Source organism: Periplaneta americana, chromosome 2, assembly GCF_040183065.1.
Source record: "Periplaneta americana isolate PAMFEO1 chromosome 2, P.americana_PAMFEO1_priV1, whole genome shotgun sequence".
In the NCBI taxonomy this organism is placed as follows: Eukaryota; Metazoa; Arthropoda; class Insecta; order Blattodea; family Blattidae; genus Periplaneta; species Periplaneta americana.
In genome coordinates this window covers 37417755-37437881 of record NC_091118.1, presented here as the reverse complement: position 1 = coordinate 37437881, position 20127 = coordinate 37417755, and the positions used below count along the sequence as shown (strand labels likewise).

Sequence of the window (20127 nt, the reverse complement as noted above, 5' to 3'; positions counted from 1 at the left end):
TTGCTCAGGATAGGGTCCAATGGCGGACTTATGTAAGGGCGGCAATGAACCTCCGGGTTCCTTAAAGCCATAACTAAGTAAAAAATGCTTGAATTTAATATTCAGACTATTTCAATACAGAATTTTTTTTTTCAAATCATTTACCCTTCTGATTTCATTTCTTGTTTTCTCTAATCTTGGTAATCTAGAAGTTCTCCTTAGATATTCATCTCCCTAGCAGTAGCTTGATCCTATTTTTTTAATTAGTATCCCGCATAATCATTAAAACCTTGATGAACAGACAGATTACCATCACACACACTGTTCGAACACAGAAACGTAACAGGTTTGAAGATGAATTGTGCAAGAACCTGAAGAGAGATAGAAATTGGCACAGAAACGATAATGGCTCTGAAGATGAATTGTGGCAGAGACTGAAGACAGATTCTTCCCGTTAACATACCAGTGCTACGTAACTCATGGACCCTGCAACCTCCGCAACAGCTGTCAGCAACTTTGTAGAGGGGGACAGAGAGAGGTCTAACGTAGTTCAATCTACTCGTAAATTGTGAATATAGAGATAAAAGTCTCATGATCTAAGGAGCGCAAATTCATTAAATCGAACTCTCTTACAAAACGTCAAGTAAACATAGCACATAATTATGCAGCAACAAATTAAACCACTTGATCTAAATTCGTGTACAATTGTACGCTAATATCCTTTCACGTATAACTTACTATAAATTCACAAATATCCAATCATTAATCAGATCTGCTTTTGACGCAGAATGGGTATATCTTTCCCCGCACCGAATATGGGCACCCGTTCCGGGATCCGTGATGAAAACGCATGGCAGGCTTTCAAATGGTGAATCGGTAGAACGGAGAAAAAATTCTCCGGCACTGGGACACGAACCCGGCTTTCCAGCTTTACGTGCTGGTCCTTTATCCACTAAGCCACACCGGATTCAAGTTTTCGATGCCGGATTGCATCTCTTTCATTTAAGTTCTACCTACTGCTGTTCCCCTTTGTTGGCCTACCCTCATCTACGGTGTCACAGTTTATGTGAACGTAGACACTATGTCCAACCACAAGTACAGACAAGTACTCATTACGAGTGACTAAGTGGCCGGGGTCCGACGGAAAATGGCGTCGTCGGTATATCACAGTAATATGATAAAGTGTAAGTAATCACTTCTTGATTCAAGACAAGTTACCTGGTTGAAGATTTTTTCTAGTTTTCCCTCAACCCATAACGAGCAAATGACGCTAGATAACGATGGCAGTTGATAAAGCGTTGTAAAATAAATAAAAAAATAGCAATTTATAGTTCTTATATATTTAAGATATATGGTATCATAATTTAAATTACAATTTAGAAATGAAAATAGCCATGTTACAATTACATCATAATTACGAGCATATGCGGCATAATTATGTCTCTAAAAGGAAAAGTTCGAAAGGATACTATGACTGAATTTTGTAAATAGCTATTAATTTGAATTTTGTAAGGTTACGGCTGTGAAACAAGAAAACTCATCAAAATAAATTATCCTAGAATTCAAGCAGCCAAAATCAAGTTTCTACAAACAGAATTGTTCGACCAAAAAAAGAATAACATTAAAGAATTAAATATTTTTAATTTTAAAGACAACATTATAGACTATGGAGAGAATTCGAATATATATATATATATATATATATATATATATATATATATATATATATATATATATATATATACACACACACATATAGAATCGCAACTCTCACACTACATAGTCAAACAGACACACCGAATGGTATAAGCACATGAAAATATATAGTAAATACTGTTATTATTATTTATCTACAGTATTTGTAAGTAATGCCAAGCTTGTATTAATTTTGTGTGGTTACGCACATTTATCGTATAAGCGTCTGTTTCGCGTCCACGTCAAAAGCACAGCTGAATAACTTTACTTTTAAAACTACACAGCAATTCTCCTAAGGATTACATGCGAACTCCCCTTACTTATACGAATGGACTGTTGACAATGAGTTTATCGGATATGACGTAAGCACTTCCATGGCAATTGAAGTCGAATTTCCGTTCCACAAAATCCTTTCATTTTTTTATTAGTGTAAATCGAATATAGACGTTGGGACCTACATGTTAAAAAAAAACAAGAAGTAAATAAAAGTAGATAAAGAGAAGGTGGACAAAACAAATATTATAAACGATAAAATGGGAATATGAAAAGAGAAAGACAAAGGAGAAAACTGAAAAAAGGCAAAGTAACAAAGAAAGAACAGAAAAGAGAGAAAGTAAATACAAAGGAGATAGAGTAAAAGGAATAGGAAGAGAGGGAGAAAAGGATGAAAAATTAGAGAAAAAGAGTAAAAAGAGATAGAAGGAAAGTAAAGGGTGCGTCAGAAAGAACGGATGGATTTCAAACTATCGATACGCAACGAGGAGAGAGATATAGTGAGGGGGACCACGACTGTTGGGTCAGCCAGAGAATGCAGTTTCAGTTGAGAATATGGTGTTGGTCTGGTGTACAACGTGCTTTCATCGTAGAGACATTTTTGAAAAATGAAGAGTCTGTGATCGCCCCTCAGGACTCATTTCGACATCGGATGTCACGCTAGGATTCCAACTCGGAATACAATTTTGCGGTGGGAGGCTTCATTTCGTATCACAGGTTCAACATTAAAGAAGAAATCACCTGGACGAAATTCTACTGCACCGAGATTGTCCGAGGCTACGGTAAGATCTCGCACCCTGCGACTTCTTTCTTTGGGACCATTTGAAGGCGTAAGTTTGTAAACATCGATCACATACACTGGACGAACTGAAGACAGCGATTCGTGAAGAAATCGTGGCAATTGCACCAGCTATGACTGTGAAAGTGATGGCGAACATCAGAAAACGCCTCGATGCCTGTATTGAAAGCCAAGGACATCATATGGATAATGTTGTTTTACATAAATAAACTGCATGTATTGGTGAATATGTTGATAACAATAAATTTTTGATTTGATGAATCTTTACAATTTTCTTGCCATGTGGAATACATCCGTTCTTTCTGACGTACCCTGTATATACGAAAAATAAAATGTGAAACGCAAGAAGAAAGGAGAGAAGACAAAGAAATAATGGAATGAAGGAAGAAACGTAGAAGCTTTCAAAACCGCACAGCTGAGAGACGTTTCAATAGTCGCGACAGGAAACTGCAGTAACCACAACACAAAACTTCAATTCCATGTTTCGCTAAACGCCTTACTAAATATTTACCACGTTCATTACAATACCAGTTACGGCAGCTCATCTATATTATCAATTCCAAGTATTGCATCAACCAGTGGCTTAGTCATCCAAAGTTGTGAGGCGAGTTTCTGCGGCAAGTCATAACAAACTTGTTTCAGATCCAGTCACGTCTGCCAAGCCGGCTCCACTCCGAGATCTTGCTCAGTCTTAATCTGAACAAGAAACTGCCTGAAGAGAGAATGAACTTTTGCGTAACTCCAAAGTCCTTCCTTTCAATACACGTGTAGTATATACAACCTGGCCATGAACTTTCAATCACTGAACTGGACCGATTAACATGTTACAGGTAAAGTATCCTTAACGCTTTACGAGCTTGATACTTAATAATTCTGGCTCTTGAAAGATTAATATTTGATCATATCTTCATTACAGACAGCAGACAGTCGATACATAAATTTTCATGACACTATATAATCAGGCAAATGCATACTATATGACTTAATACTCGACAATCACAAGAGCACGATTTGGGAGTACTACTGCAGCTGTGTTCACCAGTCTCGTGACAGCGATACACAGACATTACACTCTGCATTAAAGATGAGAAAAGTTATCTTTCTCGAATTGTACTGCCTGTTCTGGTTCACCTAAAATACCAGATGTCCCACACAAATGTTCCTAAATGAAGCTCATATCAAAGGCACTCTTCAAACAATGTTAGATCACAGCACATAAACGACAGACAATATGGAACCCATAGTTTAACCACAGTCTAGTATATACAGTCACGTAGCTTGAGTTGTGAGGGTGCTAGGAACAATAGATTGTGCCGGTACTATTTCGCATTGTCTGTAATGAGGCGATATTAGCGATCCTAGTGGTTAGCAACTATCTATGGATGCATATTTACTACGTATTAAGCTTCATGACTGTATATACTAGATTGTGGTATAACTTTCCTCTCAGAATAAGTCATGCTAAGGATTGTATCGCCTTTAAGATCCTTCGTCGTCCCCGGGTTTGAACCAGTGAACCTCAGGTATCGTTTAACATTGTGACCCCGACATCTCCTTAGACTACAAAAATAACAGAGGAACAGAAGTATTCACTGCGTGTGATATTATCCCAAAGTATCAGTACCTTATGTCTATATTCAAAGGCACTTCTCTATCTCATGGAGGAGACATACGGTATCAGACACTTCAACCTCTCAGAAGTCACAGAGCATAGTTGTTTTATTAGGGATACTTTCATGTCTTTCACTATAAAATACAAATGGATGTGCTAACATCTTCAAAATGTAACGAGTAGCGAGTAAAAGTTGAATGATACCCGATAGCTGATAGTTCTAAGTAATTATCTTTCGAATTAAGTCCCTTTCTACTCAGATTAAAAGGTAACAAATAAGTTTCAATAATAGGTATTTCACACGTATCAATAATAATAATAATAATAATAATAATAATAATAATAATAATAATAATAATTATTATTATTATTATTATTGCATGCATTTGTATTCATTCTAGACCTGGTTGCGTGGAATAGAAGGCCTCAAGACCTTAACTTTTCCAGGTAAAATAAAATAAAATAAATTATTATTATTATTATTATTATTATTATTATTATTATTATTGATCCGGCCTGCTATGGACCACGTTATTTCAACTGATTTGCTTTTAACTCCCTTTCCTCAGTATTCTCGCATTCGTGTTCTATGTGTTTCTTTTCTTTCATCAGAAACTTTAAGCCATAAAGAGAACTGATTTTTTAATCCGTTCGTAAGCTAGTAAGCTAGTTTAATTCCTACTGGCAGTTGACAAAAATAGTTCATTTTAAAGAAGTTTTCAATATTTTAAATTTTCTTTTACGAAGCAAATGTTATAATATGCTAAATTAGAATATATTTATGAAAATATAATGCAGTTTTTTCAAAGTGCAAAATTAACACTTATATGCACAGTAAACTTCATCTAAAAGGTTACAAAATATATTAGCAAAAATCATTAAACAGCACATCAATAATAATTTTGGAAAAATAAAATGCAAATGCATGACTTCTTAATACACATTGATCCACATTTTTAAACCAAAGTTTAAGAAAAATAAACCAATATTTATAGTGAGGAACTACAAAACGAGCAGTTTGATTCTGCCAATTTTCATAGTGTTTAAATGTTTCATGTTGAAATTAATATTAAATGTGTTACAAAAGTAGTTGTGTCACGTATTAAACTGAACATAAAGGAAATAATCAAGCCTGCAAACAGCGAAAGTAAGGCTGACTTGACCAGGAATGGGCCAAGGACCTTCTTGATACCACCTACTACTACAAGCATCCATTTGTAGCAATGCTTTCTAAATTACACGTATAACAAGGTCGCCTTAAGGATAAAACGTGTTCGTAAATTCGTTTCTAGGTAAGTATCAAACTATCACACATTTTTTCAAAGTGATCATTATGGAAAGATTCAATTCTTCTTCTAGGATTAGTGTAAGCAAATCTATATCGTGTGTATCTAAATACAGTAGAACCTCTATTATCCGTGGTAATCAAGGGGGTGGACTGGACGGTTAATCGAAAATATCGGATAATCCGTATCATAAAATATTTTCGTAAATAAGTGCATAGCACAGTTTCATAATTTCCACCGTGGTCTTGTGTTTAACATGCTAAATAGTGAAACAGAAGTTTACCAGTAATAAGCTTAATTTAAATCCGGTTGTCAACAATGGTTTTATGAGGGCCAAGTAAATTTCTTACGTTGATTCTTTGTGGAAATATAGGAATAGTAGAGGTTTCTTGTAGATTTACAGATTTTATACACTTCATTCTTGTTTTTAATTAAATTGCGCACATTTGAAGGGTACACGGGAATAACGATCAAGGTCCATTTTAGAAAGTTGAGAAAAACGAATTTTAAAGTTTAAGTACGGTACTTAATACTTTGTTATGTGTGTATTTAATATAAATTGACGTAGTGGAATGTCAAGAACGATGATTTCTTATTACTAGCTAGACCACATGATAGTACTTCTTTTCCACTATAAGATAGCATTATTAACTCAATTTCGATTTTTGATGGATCTTGATCGTTTTTCCCGTGTACCCTTCATTTGTAATGCCAATCTCGTAGCTATTCTGATGCGAGAGGAGCAGCGATTTCTCTTTTCGCAAACTGATAAATTATTTATTTGTATTTTTATTCTGATACTTGTAAAATACTTTGACACCTGTGGAAGATATTTTGGAGAGAAATTATGAAGTACGAGCACGCGAACAGTAGAACAAGGACTGGATGCTGCACGGGTTTGCTCTAAATTTTGCGGAAGTTTTTGGGACCATTTCATTGAAAGCAGGTAGTGATTATTTTACAATTTGGGAAAAACACCTTCAAGTATGCCTAGCGGTAATTGTTCCTATTCCTGGCAGTACACTTGTAATATGTAAGGATAAAGACTTATAATAATAGATTCTAGAAAAGATTAGGTACCAATATAAGGTATATTACTACATAGTTTTTTCCGCAGCAGAGAAAGAATGGAGTGAGAGAGACAGTCGGATAATCCGCTGATCGGTTAATAGGGTGACGGATAATCGGGGTTCTACTGTATGTATATACTATGTTATTGGAATCCGCACAGTTTAAAAGTTTATGTGCGAAGTTTACAATAGGATGAGATGTATTTTCGCCAAAAAGTGTAACTGGGGGACTCACAGGTGATGACAAATGCAGATGAGCACAGCAGCAACTCGAGCCAGCTAATAGTTTAGCAAAAGGGGTCACAACACGTCACAAGACAAGTATGATAACTGATTGAAAGAAAAATGGAATGTAAATCTTCCAAACGTACGTTCACTAGATTTGAAGTAAATAAAGGTTATGCAATGATTTTAATGCATTAACAGTGATGAATGAATAATGGAGTCCTAAAAGCTCTAAATCAAAGAACATTAAAAATACAGCCTAATTCACAATTTTATGGAACTCCTTGTCTTGCGGTGATGTCACTGCAGCATTTTTTAATCACGGTGTCTCACAAAACTGCAGGTCGAAAGCCTGTATTAGACTACAGAGGCCTCTACTGAACGAAGTATGAGTGCCATCACTATACGCCTCCAGGAATCAAGTGGTGAATGATGAAGGGATCTTATATTCTGAAGTATTGGGTCCAGTGCAATTTATTTGATTGCAATGAATATAAGTTATTTCTTGAATTTGTGCAAAAATATTATAAGCTGTCCACTAAATCTAAACAAAGAATGCATGTGTTCTTGACCAAATAATCGAAAACAAACACTTCGATAACACTGCAAAACGAAACTATAACTACAGCTAAAAGATAAAATAACCAACAAAATACAGTACTAAAGTGAATAAAATGGAAGAAATATAATAAAATTAATTACAGAGTTCTCGGTTATATTAGAAAGAAAGGAAATGGCGCTCCTAAGAAACTGGGATAAATATAAATTTTCTCATCAACGCCTGACCAATGGTCCACTTAAGATCAATACCACAATGCAGTAAACATTGCCTGCATCTGCACTAACATGCTGCGGAACTAATCTACCCTGCTAAAATATTGCACATAGGCCTATGTGAAGTAGACTGTTAAACACAAACACTGTTAATGCAATGGGCACGATACTGCAATGCAACTTACGTAACATTCTCGTAGATATCGAAGAATGGCGAAAAACGTAACTAGAACAGAAGCTATCATCACAAAATCAAAATGAAAACAGCGTTGGTTGACACAGCTGTACCAATTATGACGAATTTACTACCAACAAATGAGAACATTCAATTCCAAGGACCAAGGCCTGCAGTCACATGGCAACAACATGTGTGAAAAGTAAAGACATGATCTCATGTTTAATTGTTGAGCCATAATCAAAGGATTTTAAGAAGATCTCTCGACAGGCGCATATTTTATTTTAACCATCATTTTGCTTGTATTTACTGAAAACGCTATCTACCTTCCTTCTGTGAATGCGTTCAGAACTGTTTCCAGTAACTATGAATTTTACTGTGGTAACACAACGGCCTTCGGATTTGGACAATGAAACCAATACTTGAGAACAATGGTACAGTACTAATCACAGTCTAGTACATACAGTAGTCACGAAACTTGTGTTTTTTTTTTTTTTTTTGGCATTTCTCGCGATACAGCGCTCCAAGCGATTAGCGACTAGGAACAATAGACTGTGCTGTATTTTTCGCATTGTTGTGAAGAAAAAGAAAAGTTGTGTAAACTGTGAAAGGTTCGTTATCGATTGTAATTTGTAATAAATGTTACTGGCTAAAATACAATAATTGAATAATAATAATACTATGGGACAAAGATGAGACGTTTGCAGTACTATAAATTGTATAAAAAAATAGAGGCCAGAGTTATCCTCCTTCCGAAAGATCGAGCAAAGTGAGTTTATAAAACATACTATGTACTTCATAAAAATAATAAATAAACCTTATGTATTTAATATTTCAATAATGGAAAGGTGTTAATTTTTCCAAAAGAACACGATAATGAAAGTACAGTACATTTTGTCGTCTGCTAGGGAAGGGGATCTGTGATGAGGCGATAGTAGCGATCCTAGTGGCTAGCAACTAGCAAGTTCAACTGTCAATGGATGCAGATTCCCTAAGTACTGAGCTTCGTGACTGTATGTATTAGATTGTGGTATTAATCACCTCTCAAACTCAATGTTAAAAATTATTTATTATTTGAAAATTACTGAAAATAATATTTTATATCCAATCAATTTATCAATGAGTAATCTGCGCCTTATTTATACGAAGTTATGCAATCTCACACATTAACAGTCAATAACTCAGTACTCTCAAATCGAACCCGGGCCACCTGGTTTCGCGGCCAGACGCGCTAACCGTTACCTATCGTAGCTCCCCAAAATATCTTCCCCCATGAGGACCGGACTAGAGCGCATTCCACAACGCGAGTCCTAGGCAGGATGCCTTAGTTAGACCACGACGCCTCTGCGAGGAACGTTAACCCTACTACTACTACTACTACTACTACTACTACTACTACTACTACTACTACTACTACTACTACTGTGGTGGTGGTAGTAGTAGTGTAGTAGTAGTAGTAGTAGTAGTAGTAATAATGGCGGCCGGGTAGCTCTGTTGGTAGAGCAGCTGGCTACGGACTGGAAGGTCCAGAGTTCGGTCCCAGATGTGACAGGATTTTTTTTCGTTGCCAAACTTTTAGAACGGCCCCGAGGTTCAGTTCACTCAATCTCCTATAAAACTGAGTACCGGGTCTTTCCCGGGGGTAAAAGGCGGTCAGAGCGTGGTGCCGATCACACCACCTCATTCTAGTGCCGAGATCATGGAAAGCATGAGGCTCTACCGCCATGCCCCCCAAGTGCCTTCATGGGATGTTACGGGGATACCTTAAAAAATAATAATAATAATTGAAAACATTAAGTGTTTTGTAACTACAGTAGAACCTCTATTATCCGTGGTAATGAAGGGGATGGACTGGACGGTTAATCGAAAAAATCGTATAATCCGTACCATAAAATATTTTCATAAATGAAGTGTATATTACAGTTTTGTAATTCCCTCCGCGGTTTTGTGTTTAACATGCTAGATAGTGGACTAGAAGTTCACTAATTTTAGTCTGGTTGTCAATGATGGGTTTATAAGGGCCAAGAAAATTTCTTGTGATGTTTGTTCGCGGAAAGGTAGGAATAGTAGAAGTCTCCTGTTGTAGATTTACATAGTTTATACACTTTATCCTTGTTTTTCCTTAAATCGCACACAGTTTGAACGCCATTCTCGTATTCTGATGCGAAATGAGCCGCGGTTTCTCTTTTCCTAAAATTCTCAATTATTTGAAGTTTTATTTCGAAACTTAGCAAAAACACTTTTGATACCCTTGGAAGATATTTTGCTTTGAAAATATAAAGAACGGGCATTCGAACAGTAGGACAAGGACTGAATGCTGCACGGGTTTGCTATACTAAATTGTGCGGAAGTTCTTGGGACCATTTCTTTGAAGGCAGGTAGTGATTATTTTACAAGTTGGGACAAACACCTTCAAATAACTGTTCTTTTTGCCGGCAGTAGTACTATGTAAGGCTTGTAATAATACACTTTAGAAAAAATAAGTAATAATATAAGGTATAATACTACTTTTTTTCGCAGCAAAGAAAGAAATAAAAGAGCGAGAGAAAGACATTCGGATAATCTGACCATCGGTTAATAGGGTGACGGATAATCGGGGTTCTACTGTATCCTGTTTACATTGCCACCAAATTACAAAATCCCTTCAGTAATTCAATAAAGAATTATAAAGTAGGATGAATTAATATCCAAGGTGGAACTAACGAGTGTCAAATACTACAGAATCGCTTGTTACCCTTTCATATCTGAGGTCACATAGGCACAGTGTATTGCACCGCTGGGACCCGCTGAGCTGCGCCGGTCGATGAGAACGTTGCGATTAATGGCAGCGCTCAACAGACTGGATCCGCAACTTCACACAAAGTTCATATCAACATAACAATGCTCCGGAAACGTTTCCGTAATGTATAAATCCATTTACAACTGAGGGGAATGGGCAGGGGAAAACAGGTAATTGCTCACGATGATGAGAACTGATCGCGAGTTGAATTTCTATCGGAGTTTATTTGTAGCGGAAAATATTATCCAACCGTTGTTTGACAGAATTAAAGACGAAATATTACAAAATAATTAAAACCAGAATACAGGGTTATCCAAAGGAAAGAGATTTTTAAAACGATGTTCACTTAATTCTTAAACTATTCCATGTGTCCATTTCACACGTTCCATCCTTCTCCATATCCACATTTCAAATGCTTCTATTCGTTTCGTCCACACCTGTGGAGTAACGGTCAGCGCGTCTGGCCGCGAAACCAGGTCGCCCGGGTTCGAATCCCGGTCGGGGCAAATTATCTGGTTGAGGTTTTTTCCGGGGTTTTCCCTCAACCCAATATGAGCAAATGCTGGGTAACTTTGTGTGCTGGACCCTGGACTCATTTCACCGGCAGTATCACCTTCACTTCATTCAGACGCTAAATAACCTAGATGTTGATACAGCGTCGTAAAATAACAAAATAAAATAAAAAAATCTATTCGTTTCGCTTTACTTCGTCGTCTGTCTACATTTCTACAGCATTCAATGCCACACTCCACACAGAGCACTTCACTAGTCTCTTCCTTAGTTCTTTTTCCAGGTCGTTCCAGATTAATAGGGTCAGATGATAGAGGGGGGAGATCCGACATGAGTATGTTGAGACAGGGGACCAATGACTGAAGTGCCACCTTAATACTCCACGAGCTCTTTAACTCTGAGGTGAATACTGTACACAGTATGCGGGAAATCCATGCATCTCTCACTTCAATGAGAGTTACAAGGGAGGTTAAGGGTCTTCTTTTCGGAGCTCGGAGTCATTTAGTAAAAAAATGTACTCCTGCATAGCCATGGAATTGGCCATACCACAAAAGGAGAAGAGTTCTGACTAGCGCTGGTGAGATCCCTGCATAGTTCAGTTGGCAAGAGCACCCAGTTATCCAATTATATCATATGTATATGAGTTAATAAAGTACGTAATTCTTGTTGAAATGATCAAGTCATATAGGTAGTGTACACAGATACTCAACATAATGTACTACACGTGGACCAGTGTTTTATTTCCTATTCGGAGGAAATTGTGTGAAGAATTTTATCGCCTACTAAAATCCATCATCCTCAACCGGGTTTAAACCCACGACTCTCAAATTCAACAACCATCAAGATCAACGAAGACGACTCCAGCCATGACACAGGCTGAACTTACTCACTGGAGGACCAAGGCTCGACTTTGGTCGATCCTTTCTAACATATTATAAACAGGAGTACAAATATGGTGACAGTTACGCTAACTATCCACTACCGCTTGAGAAAACATCTACAAATCAAGTAATATGGTACGGAAGAATAACTTCTTCACACATCCGGCTGCACTGTTCTGAACTGGATGGAGCTGATAAGCAAACATTATGATGGGGACAGATAAAGTTAATTTTTTTTTCTTCCACCATGTTAATAATGTCAAAATAAATGCTTATACAAATTTTGGTCACTCGACCGCAATTGGAGGCCGTCCAGAAAGTGATTTCCCCTGGGAAATTGAGACAAGACATTTGTCATACCATGTGATCAATATTTGTATCTTTGTGTCGTAGAAGTCAGCTGTCTGGGATCAGAACCAGCGTTTGACAGCCGTCTACACCTCTGTCAGCCCATGATATGACAAATGTCCGATGGGGGAATATGTTGAAATATAACTCAATAATTGCTGTTTTCCAATAAATTTTTTCAATGAAATTGTGTTTTCTTTCTGTTAACGGCCTCTGCCGAACTTATTTTTTTACGACCCTCGTAATTGCAGTCGAGTGACCAAAATTTTTATAGGCACTTCTTTTGACATTATTACCCTGGTGAAAGAAAAAGTATAACTTTTTTATCTGCTCTCATCAGAATGTTTGCTTGTGAATGTAAACATCTTGAGAACTAATCCCTGGTTCGAAAAAATTTAAGGGATAAAACCAAAGAGCCTATACAAGTTCATACTTGCCCTATTCATTGAGTGTACGTACAATGGTCTAAATATTTGGCTTCAATGCTTCGGATGGAGTTTAGGTCGCCCTATAAATACGTTTATGCTCGAGCAAGCCGAAATGTAGTAATTATACACCTGGTAGCAGTCCTTTAATGCATGTCATTAAAGTACACCTACTCATTAAAGTACAGGTGTTCAGCCAATGACAAGTCAGCTTTGTACCGTTATAAAACCGCAAGTATCGATTATTCTCGGATATGCAATCGAAAGAGAATTATCGAAAAGTCACGGAGGCTGGAAATCCAATACTGTCGCAGAAGGTTATGTTCTGTTACTATAATAATTAGAGTTAACTGTAAATAATATTCAAATAAATTCAATTTGTCATCTCGTTTTTCAATTCTAATCAATTTTCAGGATATATCAGAGTAATGTTAATCTTATTCTGTGCCAAGGTCAATGAAATTCGGCCTCGGAAAAAATCAATAGTTTCGCGTCTGCGCACATCTCACAATTCAGGTCAGTTCGCACATAACCATAATTTTGAATAATTTCAAGTTAGAAATATGGTCGAGCATAAAAAGTCGTATGAAACTTACCTATAATGGTAATTAAGACGCTCGTATGAAAATTATGAAACTCGCTTGATAAACAATGATACTTGCGTCTTAATTACTACCATTATAGGCTCGTTGCATAATGTACTAATATAGGCTACTCATTTATAAATTCTATTTAGGTGAATAGCATATATTTTTAATTTACTCTCTCACTGCTTTAGTTTTACTGTTTAAATGCAGCCTACAAAACATACACCAGAACTTCGACGCAGGCTAGAAGCTTATTAAGAAGAACAAACAAATTGGATTATGGTTTAAGTCTAATCCTTTCGGTTCGCTAATAAGCTGTTACAACATTGAAAGTTCGCTGTTTTATAACGACGAGAGATGCAGTGTAACTATACTTCATATTAGTTCAAAATAAGTTATTATCAGAAAAAAGCAAGAAACGTTAAGACTGCATCTGTTAAATTACTCGAATACAGATACGTTTGTTAATCGTGATGCACGCGAAACATTATGATGCTTCTTTACGTATGATTGCAATTAAAACTAATTGAATGACGGAATTTTGGACAGAAAGCTCAGACACGTTAAACCTTGTATTTAAAAAGGCATATTTTTACCGAAACAAAATATAAAAAATTTGTTAATGTGAAAAAATAAAACTGAAATTGGTTAGAATTGGAATTACCCTAATGGCCGGTTTCACCAACCTTCGTCATCATTATAACGTCTCGTTAAATAATTTAATGACACGTTAGTCAGTTTTTGTGTTTCACCAAGTATCATTATTGCTAACGCATCTTTAAATTCATCGTTAATTTATTAGGACCTATTCGTCGCGTTAAAACAGTAACGATGTGTTAAGAAGTCAACAACATGGCGGACGTAATTATTCGATGATGAAGTTCTTTATTTAGAACTTCAACATAACGACGAACTTATATGTTGTAATAACACTCGGAATAATCATTTTGAAGATTTAAGTGATAAAGAATTCCACGAAAGCTACACATTAAGGAAATAAATAGTAAGAATGATTCTAGAAAAAAACTGAATACCAGTATACTGTATAGGTTAGAATACGACAGATAGAAATCACCCACTTAACGCCTCTTCAACAGATTCTTCTCGTTTTAAAATAATGTTGCGGGAAGTTTTGAAATAGTAATTGATGATATGAACGGGGTATCAAAAGCTGTATTGTCTAGATATGTGAATAAATTATCAGACGTACTACCAACATTACAATAGTCATTATTTCTATAGGCCTAATAAGGTTATAGCTAAATTTTATGTTGTCATAGACAACATAGATTGTGTACATGTTCCAATCGTATATCCTAGCAGTAATATAGCCAAAAGATTCTGCAATAGAAGATCCAATTTTTCCTTCAATATTCAAACAATTTCATAGGCCTATGTAACGCTCCGCATAGAAAAATTGTGGCTAAACTAGCGCTGAGGTAGTTTCCTTCGTACTCTGCTTATACACCTTGCACATACGAATCTGTGACAGGTTATGTTTGATTAGTTTAATTTTTTGTTATGACTTGCATATACGATCAACTGCATTACCACAAAAAAATCCCTTATAAGTTCAACGATTTTCACTTTTACCTCAGAACTACCTCAGCGCTAGTTTATTGAAATTGTAATAGGTTAGAATACGACAGATAGGAATCACCCACTTAACGCCTCTCCAACAGATTCTTCTCGGTTTAAGATAATGTTACGGTCTACACGGATAGCACAACATTCCAAAGGAGGATGCCTTTTAAATGAAAAGGGTGCAAAGAGATTTTCTTTTAGGAGACAATGGATACCCCTTAAAATCCAATTTAATGACATCTCTCCTGAATCCTGCCACACAAGCATGGCAAAATTGTTACAGGGTACTAATAAATCTGCATGAAATACAGTGGAAAAGTAGTATGCAATTTATGGAAGAGGCGATTTCCCGTCCTAAATTTAGGCCTAATATAACTGCTTAGAATGCTTTGTATATAATTAATTGTGGCATCAATTTTTAAGCTGTCGACCTTGTAGTCCGCCAAATTTTCTCAGATTTCCTTTAGAAGCTACAATTTAACTGCTCTACATTCCTATTATTTACATTTGGAAGCAGCTGTCTTTTTTTTTTTTAATTGCGGTATGACAACATGCTGTATTTAGGAAGATGTTCTTAAAATTACTGCCTCTTACCCGTTTGCCTATGATTGTTTCTTCATGCCAAACAAAGTCAGCCATGATCATATGTAACCAATGAAATTCGCGATTTCGAAGCCATGGTCGTATGAAAAACAAAACATGCAAGATACAAGTACAAAATCCCCTCGTTAGTAAACGCCTGTTAATTTTAAAGATATGAGGCTTGGTGAAATAGTCAACTTTTAAAGATTCCGTTAAAATTAAACGATCCATTTGTTAACAAGTCGTTTGTGCTGATTTAAAGAAGCTTGGTGAAACCGGCCATAAGTCTCGTAATGTAAAACAAATGCATTTCAACTTGCGGTAGGCAGACTGATAACTTTAAAGTCAAAATTAAGTACAGAATCTTTCATAAGTAACGAGTCTATAAAAAAATTAACTATTTTGGATAATTTCTTGAAATGATGTTCATCCTCACGAGAAAGAGCCCTTCCCGGTGCCGTACAGTCGATTTGGAAACAAACACACACTCTCCCTGCCGCCAGAGGAAGCTACTTATCCATGTGTAATGTGCATTTGATGCCAACTTAAAATGACTTGGAGCATGGCCTTCTATAGGTCAAGGATAATGGCACATGGCCATGCCTATACCTACACCACAGGTCCAATCCGTTGGCCTCCGCGATCACCTGATTTGATTCCCCTGGAATTCTTTTTCTGGGGATACATCAAGGATTGTGTCTATGCGACTAAGCCACGCACCATTCCTGAATTAGTGAAACGAATTGAACACACGATACAAATGGTTACGCCTGAAATGCTCACCAGAGTCCATGAAGAGTTGATACGTCGCTTACATTTGTGCATTCTGTAGAACAGAAGACATTTTGGAAATTGTACACCATAATTTGTCAACAATTGAAAGTGTTTTTACATTTGTGTTTTAATGAAGGTTTCAAACACTAACCATTCTTTCGTTTAATAGTTCTGGCGGCAAGGGGAGGGAGGTGTTTGTTTCCAAATCGACTGTACGATATCGGGAAGGGTTCTTTCTCGTGAGGATGAACATCATTTCAAAAAATTATCCAAAATAGTTCATTTTTCGATAGACTCGTTACTTATGAAAGACCCTGTAGGTCGTACTGTTTTTTTCATTTACGTATGAATACTCGTGAGAAATTCCCCACCTTCTGTATCCGTAGTAATTCAGCCACAAACCACATTTTTTATTAAAAGTATTACGAAGAGCTCTTGCCAAGCACGTGTGTGCCAACAGCATGAAATAAAGATTACTATGCGGATTTCAGCTACGTTTGAAAGTGGTTTTCCGTCCCTTAAGACACGTAACGTAAAACAGATGAATTTAAACTTAAAATGAAGCAGATAGATAATTTTAATGTCAAAATTAAGTATTCATAATTTATTATGAACTATTTGCTGTACTGACACTTGAATACTCATGAAGAATTAATTCTCTGCCCACAGTAACCCAACGTAGTAAGGACACAAGACCAAATTTTTGGATGTGATAAGGTAAATTATTACGAAAATCTGTGTCAAACACGTGAAATAAAGGTTATGTTGAGTTTTTAAGCTGCTTTTGGAAGAGATTTCTTTGTACCGTATGATTCATACTGGTTGTATTTAAGTACTCTTCCTTTAATAGTACCTAACCATGGACGATTTTTCTAGGAAGGTTTCTTTGTCAGTAGAGGCCACAGTCACGGGTTTGAATCCTGTCTATGATGGTTTCTTTTAAGTGTGTTGTTGTAGATTGAGGACAACGCCATACCGACTCCACGTCACATGAATAGCATCTTGTTCGTCCAGTATCAGTTAAAAGAACACAAGTCCATAGGCTAGAATAAGACCGAAGTACCGTGGAATAAGTATTGTTGTTGATATATTTACAATTTTGGTGTCCCAAATCTAACAGAGAAAATGACACCGTGTCGAACAATGTAGTGAAATTTTATAACTCAAGCGTCCGACCCAGGCTTTCAGGGACATAATCTACTTTCCTCCGTGCAACCCAACAAAGAGGAGGAAATGCAATATAAACTTTGGAGAAAGGCCAGGATGCTCACTGTAAAGCAGCTGAAGCCACAATAAAATTGCAAAAACTCAATTTTAATCAACTTAATCTACTGTCTACGTTAGATTTGTTCCAGCAAGCAATTCAGAACGCGTTCCGAACTAATACCGACCTTCTTTCGACGCATGCGCCAGGTTGTCAGAACTAGTTCGTGATTTTACGTTGTTGGAACGTTTGTTGAACTTTTCTTTCACGACCTTCGGAGTTTCTTCTCATATTAAAATTATATTCATCTTCCTAACTTAATTCGTCATAAAATATCACCTTCCAAATCATTCATGATCGACTATTTTTTTTCTAATTTTAAACTGCCTAGTCTCGAAGTATTTTAACCATAAGTTCAGATTAAACCATATGCACATGTGTCAACAGTCCAGAACTCCCAGTTTTGCTCTTAATAGAGAATAAATTTCACTCGTTCCGAACTAATTCTGATGCACGTTGGAACAGGGAACTGGGAATTCAGTATCGGTTCAGAATCAATTCTAGTCTTGTTAGATCACACATTGGACTACTGCGCATGAGCAGGCAGTTCAGAATAGATTCCGAACCGTGCTGGAACAAACCTATTATGTGCTGAAGTAAAACTATTTCGCAACGAAGTGGTCAATAACATTATTTTCTGTCCGTCCGCCACTGTTTTTGTATTGTCACACTACATAAGAATGCATGCTTAAGAACAAGAATAGAGTAGATGAGGGTAATTGTAAACAAATGCTGTGAGAAATAAACTGTCAATATAAAAATTTAATTAATTGATGAACTAGTGGGCTTACTCGTGTTAAATATATAATATTTGTCCGGCTTACAGCTGTTTCAGTGCTTCACGCACCATCATCAGAGCCTAGTTCATCAATTAATTATATTCAAGTGTTAAAAGTGGTGTACGCAAGATTCAAAATGGATAAAAATTTTAATTCAGGGGAATATTATATTAACATGTTGGCTAACCTACAAAGCAGTTTGGCGCCAAATAGGAGTAACTGCTTAGTTGTAAACGAATGTTTTGTAAGAGTCTACAAAAAAAAAAAAAAAAAAAAAATGAAAAAGAATTTTGCTTCACCTTCATTTTTGGCACTGTAAGGAAACGTACAGTGCTATTTTTTAAGAATATTTTGTTTTTATGAGTAATGTATAGTAGTTAACATTTATTACATTGGTTTTGAGATCTCCCATAACCTCAGTTCATTATATTATGACGTGTTTACATTTGCCCCATAGTTTTAAATGCTTGGGGGTAATTGTAAACATGTTTTACTATGGTTACATTTCGTACTTTTCAGTAATCAAAGAGATCCCCATTCAACTCATAGGGGAGAGTCGGGTAGTATCGGACATCGGGTAATATCGGACAGTGAGTTTCTTTCATCTACCACACGATGATAGTACCTGATTGACATGGTTACGTTTCTGTGATGTCGCATAGAGAAACGTAACCATGTCATTCAGGTACTACCATATGGTGGTAGATGAAAGAAATGCACTGTCCGATACTACCCGATGTCCGATACTACCCGACTCTCCCCTATATCATAGGTTAAAGGGACGAAATGTACCAGTGACCAAAATTGAATTGGAAGGAGTACAGCTCTTTCTTCTGGAACAGAAAAAATGTTCAGTGTCTGATAGCTCGTGCGAAAATTAGCGTTTACAATTACCCCCCTCTCAAAGGGGTAAATGTAAACTAGCAATTAAAATGTCAAAAAAAAAAGTCAAGCTTATTATTTTAAACCCATTTTCAGGGAAAATGAAGATCTAAAATAACACACTGTTTCTTTGTCATGCTTACCGTTACTGAGGGTTGTGTAATGTTGAAATATATTTGAAATCAGTGGAAAGTGTTTATAATTACCCTGGTCTACCCTAATTAATATTTGAGATATTCTGGCGGCTAGATAGCTCAGTTAGTACAGCAATTGCCTAAGAACTGGAAGGTCCTGGGTTTAACCCAAATGGTGGATGGTATTGTTTAGTTGCCAAAATATCCAGAACAACCTAGGAATCCACTCAGCCACTTGTCAAACTAAGTACTGCGTCTTTCCTGGGGGTAAAGGGAGGTCGGAGAGTGGTGCCAACCATACCACCTCATTCTAGTGTCGAGCTCTACCTCCATATCCCTTCATTGCGTGTAAAAGGGATAGGCTACCTTTACCTATCAGTGAGATTCCACTTCAAATTACAGGTAGGAAATAAAAAAAAGGGGTGACTGTTTTCTTCTATAATAACTGTACTAACAGCAATCCACCAAAAATTTCAAGTAGCGAAAATGGAGAAACTGAAAAAATGGAAAGCAGAGAGGAGGAGGAGGAGGAAGGGGAAGGGGAGAGGTTTCAAAGGTTCGCTTCTCTTTAACATTCAGTTCAGTTTTGCATCAGTTTTCGTAACTCAAGTTCAAAGAAAAATGTTCTCGAAACTAACAATTTAAACGTAACAGAATTCTGGGGATAAACTATACACAACACCTGAGGAAAAAAGGGTAGATAAAGCAGA

General features: G+C 36.6%; 1 protein-coding gene across 3 annotated transcripts in view; it reads right to left on the bottom strand.

Moving 5' to 3' along the window:
* The window catches only part of LOC138692626 (transforming acidic coiled-coil-containing protein 2-like), a 302133-nt gene that overhangs the window by 254859 nt on the left and 27147 nt on the right, over positions 1–20127 (bottom strand). Inside the window, exon 1 of one of the 3 annotated variants that reach the window (XM_069815700.1) lies at positions 7899–7973. The exons of the other annotated variants lie outside the window; for them this stretch is intronic. Coding sequence (XP_069671801.1) covers positions 7899–7958 — 60 coding nt within the window. The 5' untranslated portion in view covers positions 7959–7973. Of the gene's footprint in view, positions 1–7898; positions 7974–20127 lie in introns of those variants that run through there. 3 annotated transcript variants of the gene reach the window in all.